This window comes from Babylonia areolata, chromosome 5, assembly GCF_041734735.1.
Source record: "Babylonia areolata isolate BAREFJ2019XMU chromosome 5, ASM4173473v1, whole genome shotgun sequence".
Taxonomy (NCBI): domain Eukaryota; kingdom Metazoa; phylum Mollusca; class Gastropoda; order Neogastropoda; family Buccinidae; genus Babylonia; species Babylonia areolata.
Genome location: NC_134880.1, coordinates 57,369,567 through 57,384,566, shown reverse-complemented (window position 1 = coordinate 57,384,566; position 15,000 = coordinate 57,369,567). Strand labels below are relative to the sequence as shown.

General features: G+C 49.9%; 1 protein-coding gene across 15 annotated transcripts in view; it reads right to left on the bottom strand.

Moving 5' to 3' along the window:
* LOC143282204 (leucine-rich repeat serine/threonine-protein kinase 1-like) overlaps positions 1-15,000 on the bottom strand; it is a 132,741-nt gene that overhangs the window by 68,013 nt on the left and 49,728 nt on the right. For all 15 annotated transcript variants that reach the window (XR_013055224.1, XR_013055223.1, XR_013055226.1 and 12 more), the window contains 3 exons: positions 8,903-9,038; positions 8,298-8,604; positions 2,518-2,627 (listed from right to left, as the gene is read on the bottom strand). Coding sequence is in view for 8 of the 15 variants with exons in the window: in XM_076587799.1 (XP_076443914.1) it covers positions 2,518-2,627; positions 8,298-8,604; positions 8,903-9,038 (553 nt within the window). In the remaining 7 variants the exon portion in view is untranslated. The remainder of the gene's footprint in view (positions 1-2,517; positions 2,628-8,297; positions 8,605-8,902; positions 9,039-15,000) is intronic.

The window sequence follows — 15,000 nt, the reverse complement described above, 5'->3', positions numbered from 1 at the left end:
CCAGAGTGGAGACTGCCACCACGTCCCTCAAACAACAGCCACCCATGAATCTGCCGACACTGAAGACATTGACAGGACTCAGCCCAAGCATGGAAGTGGAGGGGCATCCAGAAGAGAACTTGCCCTTCAGTGCTGGATGCAAGCTTGCACAGCGTGTGGCTGTTCCATTTGGAGAATCTTTTCTTGTGGCTGTTCCATTTGGAGAATCTTTTCTTGTGGCTGTTCCATTTGGAGAATCTTTTCTCACACAGCGTGTGGCTGTTCCATTTGGAGAATCTTTTCTTGTGGCTGTTCCATTTGGAGAATCTTTTCTCACACAGCGTGCGGCTGTTCCATTTGGAGAATCTTTTCTTGTGGCTGGTCCATTTGGAGAATCTTTTCTCACACAGCGTGTGGCTGTTCCATTTGGAGACTCTTTTCTTGTGGCTGCTCCATTTGGAGAATCTTTTCTTGTGGCTGTTCCATTTGGAGAATCTTTTCTGGCACAGCGTGTGGCTGCTCCATTTGGAGAATCTTTTCTTGTGGCTGTTCCATTTGGAGAATCTTTTCTTGTGGCTGTTCCATTTGGAGAATCTTTTCTCACACAGCGTGTGGCTGCTCCATTTGGAGAATCTTTTCTTGTGGCTGTTCCATTTGGAGAATCTTTTCTGGCACAGCGTGTGGCTGTTCCATTTGGAGAATCTTTTCTCGCACAGTGTGTGGCTGTTCCATTGGGAGAATCTTTTCTCGCACAGTATGTGGCTGTTCCATTTGGGAATCTTTTCTTGTGGCTGTTCCATTTGGAGAATCTTTTCTTGTGGCTGTTCCATTTGGAGAATCTTTTCTGGCACAGCGTGTGGCTGTTCCATTTGGAGAATCTTTTCTTGTGGCTGTTCCATTTGGAGAATCTTTTCTGGCACAGCGTGTGGCTGTTCCATTTGGAGAATCTTTTCTTGTGGCTGTTCCATTGGGAGAATCTTTTCTTGTGGCTGTTCCATTTGGAGAATCTTTTCTTGCATAGCGTGTGGCTGTTCCATTGGGAGAATCTTTTCTTGTGGCTGTTCCATTGGGAGAATCTTTTCTTGTGGCTGGTCCATTTGGAGAATCTTTTCTTGTGGCTGTTCCATTGGGAGAATCTTTTCTTGTGGCTGGTCCATTTGGAGAATCTTTTCTTGTGGCTGGTCCATTTGGAGAATCTTTTCTTGTGGCTGTTCCATTGGGAGAATCTTTTCTTGTGGCTGTTCCATTGGGAGAATCTTTTCTTGTGGAACACTGGGAGAATCTTTTCTTGTGGCTGTTCCATTGGGAGAATCTTTTCTTGTGGCTGTTCCATTGGGAGAATCTTTTCTTGTGGCTGTTCCATTTGGAGAATCTTTTCTGTGTGGCTGTTCCATTTGGAGAATCTTTTCTTGTGGCTGGTCCATTTGGAGAATCTTTTCTTGTGGCTGTTCCATTTGGAGAATCTTTTCTGGCACAGTTGTTCGCTCCAGTTCTTCTTCATTTCTGATTTTCTCTCTGGCCAGTGAGTCTGAAGAATCCTTCTCAGGCAAGTGCTGATGAAAGTCTGGAATCTCTTTATGGTGGTGACTGTGGTTCTCCAGCTCTCTATTCCACAGAGCTTCACTGTGGGGTAGATGATCCCGATCTTGATGCTGACAGACAGATCTCTGGATCTCAAGACATTCTTCAGCTGATGGAAAGCCACACTCGCCTTGCCGGTGTGGGTTCTAATGTCAGTATCTGTCCTACCCTGCTTGCCAACGATACTGACAAAGTTATGTGAAGCTCTCCACCTGGCATTGACCTTAAGGATCTTGTTTTTCCCTTTTTGGATGTTGAGACCCTAGCAAGCTGAGCTTTCGGCAACAGTACTGATCTTTCCCTGCATCTGTTGTAGGGTGTGGGAGAGGAGGGTCACATCATCAGCAAAGTCAAGGTCATCTAGCTGTGTCCAAAGTGTCCACTAGATGTCGATGGGCTGTGGAGGACATCATAATCCAGTCTCCTGCAAGTAGGAAAAGGAAGGCTGACAGTAACCATCCTTGCTTCACTCCTGTCTTCTGTGAGTTGCCGGTCATGGACCACCCACCTTGCAGGTCATGGACCACCCACCTTGCAGGTCACCCCTTCAAATGGAATCCGGATGATGTTCATGATGCACACACACACATCACACACACACACAGATAAACAATCACACACAGATAAACAATCACACACACACACACACATCACACACAGATAAACAATCACACACACACACACATCACACACAGATAAACAATCACACACACAAACACACATCACACACACACACACGCAGATAAACAATCACACACACACACATACATCACACACAGATAAACAATCACACACACACACATACACATCACACACAGATAAACAATCACACACACACACACACATCACACACAGATAAACAATCACACACACACACACACACAGAGACGTCTGCATGCAACATGACAAAAAATGACAGGTACATGACTGCATCAGAACAAAACTGCAAAATCTTACTTTTGACAATCTCCTGCTGCTCCGCCCTCTGTAAGTTCAGACCTTTCAGCTTCAGGTCCCAGCAGGAGCCCAGGTTGCCCATTTCTGTCGGCAGTTCCCTGATGGGGTTGCTGCACAGACAGACACAACCACAGGCATGACAAATGAGGTCAGGTTGACTGTTCCTGATTCCCTGATGTTTGATGATGAAGCCACCCTCCACAGCCTCCTGACAGTTCAATTCTGTCCTGTTTTGCCTTCCCACCATCATTCTCACTTCACCTAGTTCGCCTTTCTCTCTCTCTCAAACACAGAAACATGCAAGCACACACACACGCACATATGCTGTTTCAGTACATACTGTGTGTGTGTGTGTGTGTGTGTGTGTGTGTGTGCGCGCGCGCGTGTGTGTGTGCGTGTGCACGCATGTATGCGCACGTGTAATTAAGCTAGACAAGTGGTTTCATGATATTTGTTTACAGTGAGTGTGTGAATACATTTTGATTTAACTAATCATTTTTTCATTTACAGTCATCAGTTTTTGTAAAAGTAAAACGCTTTGAGCTCTAAATGAGAAAAAAAGCACTGAATAAGTGTTCACTAGTATCAAATATTATCACAATCACTATCACTGGGTGTGCCATGGCAGTTAATGGTTAAGGGGTTAAACACTCAGGACAAGAACTCAAAGTCCCGCTGGACCATAAAAAGCTATGGGGACCTTTAACCTTCCGGGTTGCATTACTTTTATTCTGCAAAATCAACGACACCACTGATCGGCACACACAAAGCAGCTACCGCACTTCAAACCCGTACCACACTGACCTCGTTTCACAACATTACAGCAGTCATGGGGTTAAAGAACAGAACACAAAGGAACTCATTCTTCTTCTTTCACTTCTTCGTTCGTGGGCTGCAACTCCCACGTTCACTCGTTCGTACACTATTGGGCTTTTACATGTATGACCGTTTTTACCCCATCAACACCCCTCCCGAAAACCCCCTCATGTAGGCAGCCATACTCCTTTTTCAGGGGTGTGCATTCTGGGTACGTTCTTGTTTCCATAACCCACACAAATGCTGAGACATGGATTATAGGATCTTTAATGTGCATATTTCGTCTTTTGCTTGGTTATACGCACGATGGGGGTTCAGGCACAAGCAGGTCTGCACATAATACATGTTGACCTGGGAGAGCTGAAAAATCTCCACCCTTTACCCACCAGGTGCTGTTAGCTAGATTTGAACCCAGGACCCTCAGACTGAAAGTCCATCACTTTAACCACTCAGCTATTGTGCTCGTCCAACTCATTCAATTTAGAAACATAAAGTAAAAAGAAATCGTCAAATAAAACATACCTAAATCAATACATATCTATAAATACTCTCTCTTTACATTTAGAGATATTGTATTGTCTTGATGATATGATTTAAACATCAATTCCTTTTGACGTGACCGTTGATATGTATGTATAACATTTTGGTATGGCTGTGATGTTCTTGTATGTTTACATACACCCGTTCATGAGGGGCTATGGCCTATAATGAATAATAGTATTCGCATTCTCTCTCTCTCTCTCTCTCTTTCTATATATATATATGGGGTGGGGTGGTGTGTCCATCGAGATCGATGATGACCATCGTTGTCATCCAGATGGGGGATGGGGGGAGGGTGGTGGTGGGGTGGGGGGAAGGATGCTCATGAGTCTATCTGTGAGTGCGCAGATGGCTGAATAGTCCAATCTGCGCACGAAATGTTCGCTGACAGCTGGGGCAGACAAAGACAGGCATATCATTGTCAGGGAGCTTGTTTGCCCGTGACTTTCTGGCCTGCCTCTTCTGAACAGCTACAGCAGTCCTGTTGGCCTCGCACAACCTGGCGCCTTTGTGCACAGCAGCGCACCATTTGTTACGGTCCACTGCAGATTCCTCCCAGGAGTCAGGGTTGATATCAAACGCTTTCAGAGAGACTTTCAGAGTATCTCTGAAGCGCTTCTTCTGACCTCCGTGTGATCTCTTCCCTTGTTGCAGCTCGCCATAGAAGAGCCTTTTGGGCAGCCGATGGTCTGGCATGCGCGCCACGTGTCCAGCCCAGCGAAGCTGGGACTGCATCAGGATGGTGAAGATGCTGGGAAGGGTGGCTTTTGCGAGCACCTCTGTGTCTGGGGTCCTGTCTTGCCACTTGATGTTCAGTAGCTTCCTGAGGCATGTTGTGTGGAAGTGGTTCAGCTTCTTGGCATGTCGTTGGTACACTGTCCAAGTTTCGCAGCCGTACAGTAGTGTGGGGAGAACTACTGCTCTGTAGACCTTTAGCTTGGTCTCAAGACTAATGCCTCTTCTGTTCCAGACATTTGCATTGAGTCTACCAAAAGTTGCACTTGCTCTTGCAATCCTGACATTCACTTCATCGTCGATGGTCGCATTTCGTGACAGTGTGCTGCCAAGGTATGTGAACCGCTCCACCGCACTGAGTCTCTGACCGTTGACTGTGATGTTGGGCTCAACGTAGGGTTTCCCTGGGGCTGGCTGATGGAGAACTTCAGTTTTCCTCGTGCTGATGGTAAGGCCGAAGTTTCTGCTGGCAGTGGCAAACTTGTTGACGCTGAGTTGCATGTCAGCTTCAGATCCAGCGTTGAGGGCACAGTCATCAGCAAACAAAAAGTCTCTGATGATGTCTGTCATGACCTTCGTTTTTGCTTGAAGCCTTCTGAGGTTAAACAGCTTGCCATCTGTTCGGTACTTTAGGCCGATTCCAACATCGCCATCTCTGAAGGCATCAGTAAGCATTGCAGAGAACATGAGGCTGAACAGCGTTGGAGCCAGGACGCAGCCTTGCTTGACACCATTTGTGACAGCAAAAGGAGCAGATGTTTCGCCATTGTCCTGGACTCGAGCCTGCATGCCTTCATGGAATTGGCTGACCAAGGAAATAAATTTCCGAGGGCATCCGTACTTGGCCATGATCTTCCACAGTCCCTCTCTACTCACGGTGTCAAAGGCCTTAGTGAGGTCGACATAGGTGGAGAACAGATCAGCATTTTGCTCCCGACATTTCTCTTGCAGCTGCCTTGCAGCAAACACCATGTCGGTGGTTCCGCGCTCTTTCTGGAATCCACATTGGCTCTCAGGCAAATGACCTTGGTCAAGGTGTGCTGTGAGGCGGTTTAGTAGGATCCTGGCAAGTATCTTGCCTGCAATGGAGAGCAAGGAAATGCCCCGATGGTTATCACAGGCTTGCCGGTTCCCCTTTCGCTTGTACAAGTGAATGATAGATGCATCTTTGAAATCCTGGGGGATCGTCTCTTCTTTCCACATGAGTGAGTACAGCTGATGAAGCTTCTCAGTCAGCACAGTGCCTCCATCCTTGTAGACCTCTGCTGGTATTGAGTCTGAGCCAGGTGCTTTGCCACTGGATAGTAGACGGATTGCTTTCTGGGTCTCAAGAAGTGTTGGCGGATCGTCCAGTGCTTCGTTGGTGGGGACTTGTGGGAGACGGTCTATGGCTTCATCATTTATGGAGGAAGGGCGATTTAAGACACTGTTGAAGTGCTCAGCCCATCGTTCGAGAATGTTCTCCTTCTCGGTGATCAAGGTATTCCCATCTGTACTGAGGAGGGGGGATGATCCTGAGGATGTGGGGCCGTAGACTTCTTTTAAGGCATCACAGAACCTCTTCATATCGTGCCTGTCAGCATATCCCTGGATCTCATCAGCTTTGTCACTCAGCCACTTATCCTGCATCTGGCGTAACTTTTGCTGAACAGTCCTGCGGATGGCATTGATGTGGACTTTGGGTTGCTCAGGTGGGCGGCGTTTCTCCTCCAGAAGCTGCTTGATTTCATCACAGTTTTCATCAAACCAGTCTTTGTGCTTTCTGGTCATGGGTCCCAGGGTCTCTGAAGCTGTACTATAGATCAGCTCACACAGGGTCCTCCAGTCAGACTCCACATTCTGGTTGTTCAGAGAGGCGGATTCCAGACGATCTTCCAGCAGCTCCACAAAGGACTGTTTGATGGTGATGTTTTTCAGCTTAGCGATGTTGAGCCGTTTTGGAGCCTTCTGGCCTTGGGGGCGTCTCTTGGGCTGGATTCGAATATTCAGCTTCGAGACTACAAGGCGATGGTCTGTCCAACACTCGGCGCCGCACATGGTCTTTGTTACACGTACATCTTGCCTATCCCTTTTCCTGACGATGACATAATCGATGAGATGCCAATGCTTTGAGTGAGGGTGCATCCATGACGTCCTGTTACGGGTAGGGAGGCAGAAAACTGTGTTGGTTATCAGCAGTTCGTGCTCTGCACATGTCTGAAGCAAAAGCAATCCATTTGGGTTGCAGTGGCCCACACTGTGCCTTCCAATCACTCCATCCCAGGAGATGTAGTCAGAGCCAACTCTAGCATTGAAGTCCCCAAGAATGATGAGCTTGTCTGCTTTAGGGATGGCAGCAATGACAGAGTGAAGGTCCTCGTAGAACTTCGCCTTCACTTCATCCGGGTTGGTCATGGTTGGGGCGTAGGCACTGACAATGGTGAGGTGCTTCTGGCCAGATGCCAGTGGGAGTTTCATGGTCATAAGCCTATCGTTGACTCCCTTTGGGATTCCAGCTAGCTTGCTGACAAGTGCTGTTTTTACTGCAAAACCAACACCAGCCTCACGTCGCTCTTCGCTTCCTCGTCCACTCCAGAAGAAGGTGTAACCAGATCCCCGTTCACAGAGCTCGCCTTCGCCTGCAAGCCGAGTCTCACTCAAGGCTGCGATGTCGATATTGTATCTGGCGAGTTCGGATGCAACTAGTGCTGTTCTCCTTTGGGGTCTGTCCGCGTTATCTCTGTCCAGGAGAGTCCTTATGTTCCAAGCACCAATGGTGAGAGGAACGATCCTTGTTTTTTTCTTTTCTTTCTCTTTGTTTCGACCGCTGATGTAGGGTCCCCGCCAGCCGCGGTATGCTGGCCAGGGTGATATGGAGCAGGCAATTTTTAGGGCACCTTTTCTAGCCCCTTCCTCATGCCAGGGAGGTGAGCAGTGCATTCCTAAAGAGGGCTGCTCAGACGCTCAGACGGCTGCCGAGCTCCATCGCTGCTCCTGTCGACGAAGAACGACCCTATGGCCTGAGCCGCCTGCGTGCAGGTCTGCGGCTGCGACTGCCAGTGTACCCACACCTGTCGTTTCGTTGCTCGCCTGTCGCCACAGGACTTGGGGGTGATGAAATGATGAAGGATGAAAGGTCATTTAGGATGACTGATGACTTGCGCGATGAGTTTGTTTAAAGTGAAGAGGAGTTGCGCAACGTCGACCTCACTCTCTCGTCCGGGTCCACCAATTTCCAGTGGCAAGACTAAGTCGAGACGACTGGAGGATGAGCACGGATGCAGTGGATGACCAAGATATCCTTTCGGTGTCTCATCTTGCTCTCTGCACTCCACAGTGCGTTGCTGTAACCGCCTTCCTCTCCGTTGAACCGATAGGTTTCTTCCGCAGATTCTGCCGGATCCAGACTTCGCATGCATGGGTAGACACACCCCGGGGGCCAACTGCGTGTGGCATGCACACAGCACGGTGGAGCTAGATGGCCGTCGGTGGCTCTCCTGAGCCGACGCCCTTTTATGGATCTCCATAAGGGTGTCTAGCCACCCGCCTCACCAGTCCCAGAAGGGAGTGGTGGGAGTGCCGGTTTAGTCGCCGGCAACCCGACCCTGAACAGGTTGTACTGGATTACAGGTTACCAGTAGCAGATCTAATGACCTGACCTGACATATATATATATACACACACACACACACATATATACATAAACTCACTTTCTAAGGTCCAACATGGCCAGGTTCTTGACGTAGCAGACACTGATCGGCACATGAATCAGACCGTTGTCACTGAGGTCCAGCCCCCGCAGCTCTTCCAACAGGTCTGAGGGGATCTCTACCCCCTGTGGGAGGTGGTCCCCCCCCCTCGTGGTGCCCAGGGTTTCCTCACTAGCCCTCCTCAACTGGGCCTGACCCAGACAGTTGTGGCTGAGGTTCAGTTCCTCTAGGGATGGGCAGTCCCACACCCGTGGCGGGGCCAGGTACTGGATCTTGTTGTGGGAGGCGTTCAGCTTCTGGAGGCTTCCTGAAATAAAAACAGACGGGAGGGAGGGTGTGTGTGCACTCTGAGTTCACAAAGGGTGGGTGTTGAGGATTAAGCAGGTGACCAACATAAATGTGGTGTTATGTGTTTTGATTTCAAAAACAACTTTCTAAACTTTCATCTAATTTCAAAACATTTTCATAATTATACTCCAACCTAATTTCAAAACATTTTCATATACTCTCACCTAACTCTTACCTAAATTCATATTCTCTCACCTAATTTCAAGACATGTTCACATCCTCTCACCTAATTTCAAAACATGTTCACATCCCCTCACCTAATTTGAAAACATTTTCATTCAGCTGGTCCACGCAGTTGTTGTTGAGATACATGTGGGTCAGACTCCCGTTCCAGAACTGCTCTGTGCTGGGAGGGAACCGCTCCAGCTGATTGTGTGACACGTTCAGCCGCTCCTGGTGACATTCAAACTTCATGTCACTGAAATGAATGTGCTACTGCGCACCAAGTACTGCATCTGCAAAGGCACTGGAAACACATATATACATACACTCACCCAAACATGCTTAAACATGCACATACATAAACTAATGAAAACCACACTCAAACTGACAATAACACTTCATGCACACAAACGTGCAGTGACAAACCACACACAAACACACACACACACACACACACACAAACACACACAACACACACACACACACACAAACACCCACACAGACTCTCTCTCACACACACACACACACACACACACACACACACACACACACACACACACACACACACACACACACACACACACACTCACCCATACACTCACATGCACACACACACACACACTCTTCAAACATACAGACAACAGATGTAAGGCTGACTACAATGAAGACTGCAGTCGAGGGACAGACAGATGCCAGCCCTGCAATTAATTGATAATTTCCTGGGCAAAACAAGGCCTGTACACAAGTGTAAGTATAAAAGTGTAAACCTTTTTAGGATTGTGCAACAGACAACCCAATCATGTGTTGAACAACACTAATGGGCTTGTGATTCCTCAAGACACACACAAACACCTGGTGACCTAACACTGATGACTGATGGTTCCTGTGGACTGCTGGCACTGAGACAGCGACAGATGAAGCCAGTTGTGGCTGTGTATGGGGGACACGGAATGAGGGACAGGGAGTAATGCCACTGGAAAGGTGCACATTGTGTATGGGGGACACGGAATGAGGGACGGGGAGTAATGCCACTGGAAAGGTGCACATTGTGTATGGGGGACACGGAATGAGGGACAGGGAGTAATGCCACTGGAAAGGTGCACATTGTGTATGGGGGACATGGAATGAGGGACTGGGAGTAATGCCACTGGAAAGGTGCACATTGTGTACGGGGGACACGGAATGAGGATGGGGAGTAATGCCACTGGAAAGGTGCACATTGTGTACGGGGGACACGGAATGAGGGACTGGGAGTAATGCCACTGGAAAGGTGCACATTGTGTATGGGGGACATGGAATGAGAGCGGGGAGTAATGCCACTGGAAAGGTGCACATTGTGTACGGGGGACACGGAATGAGAGCGGGGAGTAATGCCACTGGAAAGGTGCACATTGTGTATGGGGGAAAGGGAATGAGGGACAGGGAGTAATGCCACTGGAAAGGTGCACATTGTGTATGGGGGACACGGAATGAGGGACTGGGAGTAATGCCACTGGAAAGGTGCACATTGTGTATGGGGGACACGGAATGAGGGACAGGGAGTAATGCCACTGGAAAGGTGCACATTGTGTATGGGGGACATGGAATGAGGGACAGAGAGTAATGCCACTGGAAAGGTGCACATTGTGTATGGGGGACACGGAATGAGGGACAGAGAGTAATGCCACTGGAAAGGTGCACATTGTGTATGGGGGACATGGAATGAGGGACTGGGAGTAATGCCACTGGAAAGGTGCACATTGTGTACGGGGGACACGGAATGAGGATGGGGAGTAATGCCACTGGAAAGGTGCACATTGTGTACGGGGGACACGGAATGAGGGACTGGGAGTAATGCCACTGGAAAGGTGCACATTGTGTACGGGGGACATGGAATGAGAGCGGGGAGTAATGCCACTGGAAAGGTGCACATTGTGTACGGGGGACACGGAATGAGAGCGGGGAGTAATGCCACTGGAAAGGTGCACATTGTGTATGGGGGACAGGGAATGAGGGACAGGGAGTAATGCCACTGGAAAGGTGCACATTGTGTATGGGGGACACGGAATGAGGGACAGGGAGTAATGCCACTGGAAAGGTGCACATTGTGTATGGGGGACACGGAATGAGGGACAGGGAGTAATGCCACTGGAAAGGTGCACATTGTGTACGGGGGACACGGAATGAGGGACAGGGAGTAATGCCACTGGAAAGGTGCACATTGTGTATGAGGGACACGGAATGAGGGCGGGGAGTAATGCCACTGGAAAGGTGCACATTGTGTATGAGGGACACGGAATGAGGGCGGGGAGTAATGCCACTGGAAAGGTGCACATTGTGTATGAGGGACACGGAATGAGGGACAGAGAGTAATGCCACTGGAAAGGTGCACATTGTGTATGGGGGACAGGGAATGAGGGACAGGGAGTAATGCCACTGGAAAGGTGCACATTGTGTATGGGGGACATGGAATGAGGGACAGAGAGTAATGCCACTGGAAAGGTGCACATTGTGTATGGGGGACACGGAATGAGGACGTGGAGTAATGCCACTGGAAAGGTGCACATTGTGTATGGGGGACACGGAATGAGGGCGGGGAGTAATGCCACTGGAAAGGTGCACATTGTGTATGGGGGACACGGAATGAGGGACAGAGAGTAATGCCACTGGAAAGGTGCACATTGTGTATGGGGGACACGGAATGAGGGACAGGGAGTAATGCCACTGGAAAGGTGCACATTGTGTATGGGGGACACGGAATGAGGGACTGGGAGTAATGCCACTGGAAAGGTGCACATTGTGTACGGGGGACACGGAATGAGGGACTGGGAGTAATGCCACTGGAAAGGTGCACATTGTGTATGGGGGACATGGAATGAGGGACGGGGAGTAATGCCACTGGAAAGGTGCACATTGTGTATGGGGGACACGGAATGAGGGACTGGGAGTAATGCCACTGGAAAGGTGCACATTGTGTATGGGGGACACGGAATGAGGGCGGCGAGTAATGCCACTGGAAAGGTGCACATTGTGTATGGGGGACATGGAATGAGGGACAGGGAGTAATGCCACTGGAAAGGTGCACATTGTGTATGGGGGACACGGAATGAGGGCGGGGAGTAATGCCACTGGAAAGGTGCACATTGTGTATGGGGGACATGGAATGAGGGCGGGGAGTAATGCCACTGGAAAGGTGCACATTGTGTATGGGGGACACGGAATGAGGGACTGGAAGTAATGCCACTGGAAAGGTGCACATTGTGTATGGGGGACACGGAATGAGGGACTGGGAGTAATGCCACTGGAAAGGTGCACATTGTGTATGGGGGACACGGAATGAGGGACTGGGAGTAATGCCACTGGAAAGGTGCACATTGTGTATGGGGGACACGGAATGAGGGACAGAGAGTAATGCCACTGGAAAGGTGCACATTGTGTATGGGGGACACGGAATGAGGGACAGAGAGTAATGCCACTGGAAAGGTGCACAGTGTGTATGGGGGACACGGAATGAGGGACTGGGAGTAATGCCACTGGAAAGGTGCACATTGTGTATGGGGGACACGGAATGAGGGACCGGGAGTAATGCCACTGGAAAGGTGCACATTGTGTATGAGGGACACGGAATGAGGGCGGGGAGTAATGCCACTGGAAAGGTGCACATTGTGTATGAGGGACACGGAATGAGGGACAGAGAGTAATGCCACTGGAAAGGTGCACATTGTGTATGGGGGACATGGAATGAGGATGGGGAGTAATACCACTGGAAAGGTGCACATTGTGTATGGGGGACAGGGAATGAGGGACAGGGAGTAATGCCACTGGAAAGGTGCACATTGTGTATGGGGGACACGGAATGAGGGACAGAGAGTAATGCCACTGGAAAGGTGCACATTGTGTATGGGGGACATGGAATGAGGATGGGGAGTAATACCACTGGAAAGGTGCACATTGTGTATGGGGGACAGGGAATGAGGGACAGGGAGTAATGCCACTGGAAAGGTGCACATTGTGTATGGGGGACATGGAATGAGGGACAGAGAGTAATGCCACTGGAAAGGTGCACATTGTGTATGGAGGACACGGAATGAGGACGTGGAGTAATGCCACTGGAAAGGTGCACATTGTGTATGGGGGACACGGAATGAGGGCGGGGAGTAATGCCACTGGAAAGGTGCACATTGTGTATGGGGGACACGGAATGAGGGACAGAGAGTAATCTCACTGGAAATGTGCACATTGTGTATGGGGGACACGGAATGAGGGACAGGGAGTAATGCCACTGGAAAGGTGCACATTGTGTATGGGGGACACGGAATGAGGGACTGGGAGTAATGCCACTGGAAAGGTGCACATTGTGTACGGGGGACACGGAATGAGGGACTGGGAGTAATGCCACTGGAAAGGTGCACATTGTGTATGGGGGACATGGAATGAGGGACGGGGAGTAATGCCACTGGAAAGGTGCACATTGTGTATGGGGGACACGGAATGAGGGACTGGGAGTAATGCCACTGGAAAGGTGCACATTGTGTATGGGGGACACGGAATGAGGGCGGCGAGTAATGCCACTGGAAAGGTGCACATTGTGTATGGGGGACATGGAATGAGGGACTGGGAGTAATGCCACTGGAAAGGTGCACATTGTGTATGGGGGACACGGAATGAGGGACAGAGAGTAATGCCACTGGAAAGGTGCACAGTGTGTATGGGGGACACGGAATGAGGGACTGGGAGTAATGCCACTGGAAAGGTGCACATTGTGTATGGGGGACACGGAATGAGGGACCGGGAGTAATGCCACTGGAAAGGTGCACATTGTGTATGGGGGACACGGAATGAGGGACTGGGAGTAATGCCACTGGAAAGGTGCACATTGTGTATGGGGGACACGGAATGAGGATGGGGAGTAATGCCACTGGAAAGGTGCACACTGTGTACGGGGGACACGGAATGAGGGACTGGGAGTAATGCCACTGGAAAGGTGCACATTGTGTACGGGGGACATGGAATGAGAGCGGGGAGTAATGCCACTGGAAAGGTGCACATTGTGTACGGGGGACACGGAATGAGAGCGGGGAGTAATGCCACTGGAAAGGTGCACATTGTGTATGGGGGACAGGGAATGAGGGACAGGGAGTAATGCCACTGGAAAGGTGCACATTGTGTATGGGGGACACGGAATGAGGGACAGGGAGTAATGCCACTGGAAAGGTGCACATTGTGTATGGGGGACACGGAATGAGGGACAGGGAGTAATGCCACTGGAAAGGTGCACATTGTGTACAGGGGACACGGAATGAGGGACAGGGAGTAATGCCACTGGAAAGGTGCACATTGTGTATGAGGGACACGGAATGAGGGCGGGGAGTAATGCCACTGGAAAGGTGCACATTGTGTATGAGGGACACGGAATGAGGGCGGGGAGTAATGCCACTGGAAAGGTGCACATTGTGTATGAGGGACACGGAATGAGGGACAGAGAGTAATGCCACTGGAAAGGTGCACATTGTGTATGGGGGACAGGGAATGAGGGACAGGGAGTAATGCCACTGGAAAGGTGCACATTGTGTATGGGGGACATGGAATGAGGGACAGAGAGTAATGCCACTGGAAAGGTGCACATTGTGTATGGGGGACACGGAATGAGGACGTGGAGTAATGCCACTGGAAAGGTGCACATTGTGTATGGGGGACACGGAATGAGGGCGGGGAGTAATGCCACTGGAAAGGTGCACATTGTGTATGGGGGACACGGAATGAGGGACAGAGAGTAATGCCACTGGAAAGGTGCACATTGTGTATGGGGGACACGGAATGAGGGACAGGGAGTAATGCCACTGGAAAGGTGCACATTGTGTATGGGGGACACGGAATGAGGGACTGGGAGTAATGCCACTGGAAAGGTGCACATTGTGTACGGGGGACACGGAATGAGGGACTGGGAGTAATGCCACTGGAAAGGTGCACATTGTGTATGGGGGACATGGAATGAGGGACGGGGAGTAATGCCACTGGAAAGGTGCACATTGTGTATGGGGGACACGGAATGAGGGACTGGGAGTAATGCCACTGGAAAGGTGCACATTGTGTATGGGGGACACGGAATGAGGGCGGCGAGTAATGCCACTGGAAAGGTGCACATTGTGTATGGGGGACATGGAATGAGGGACAGGGAGTAATGCCACTGGAAAGGTGCACATTGTGTATGGGG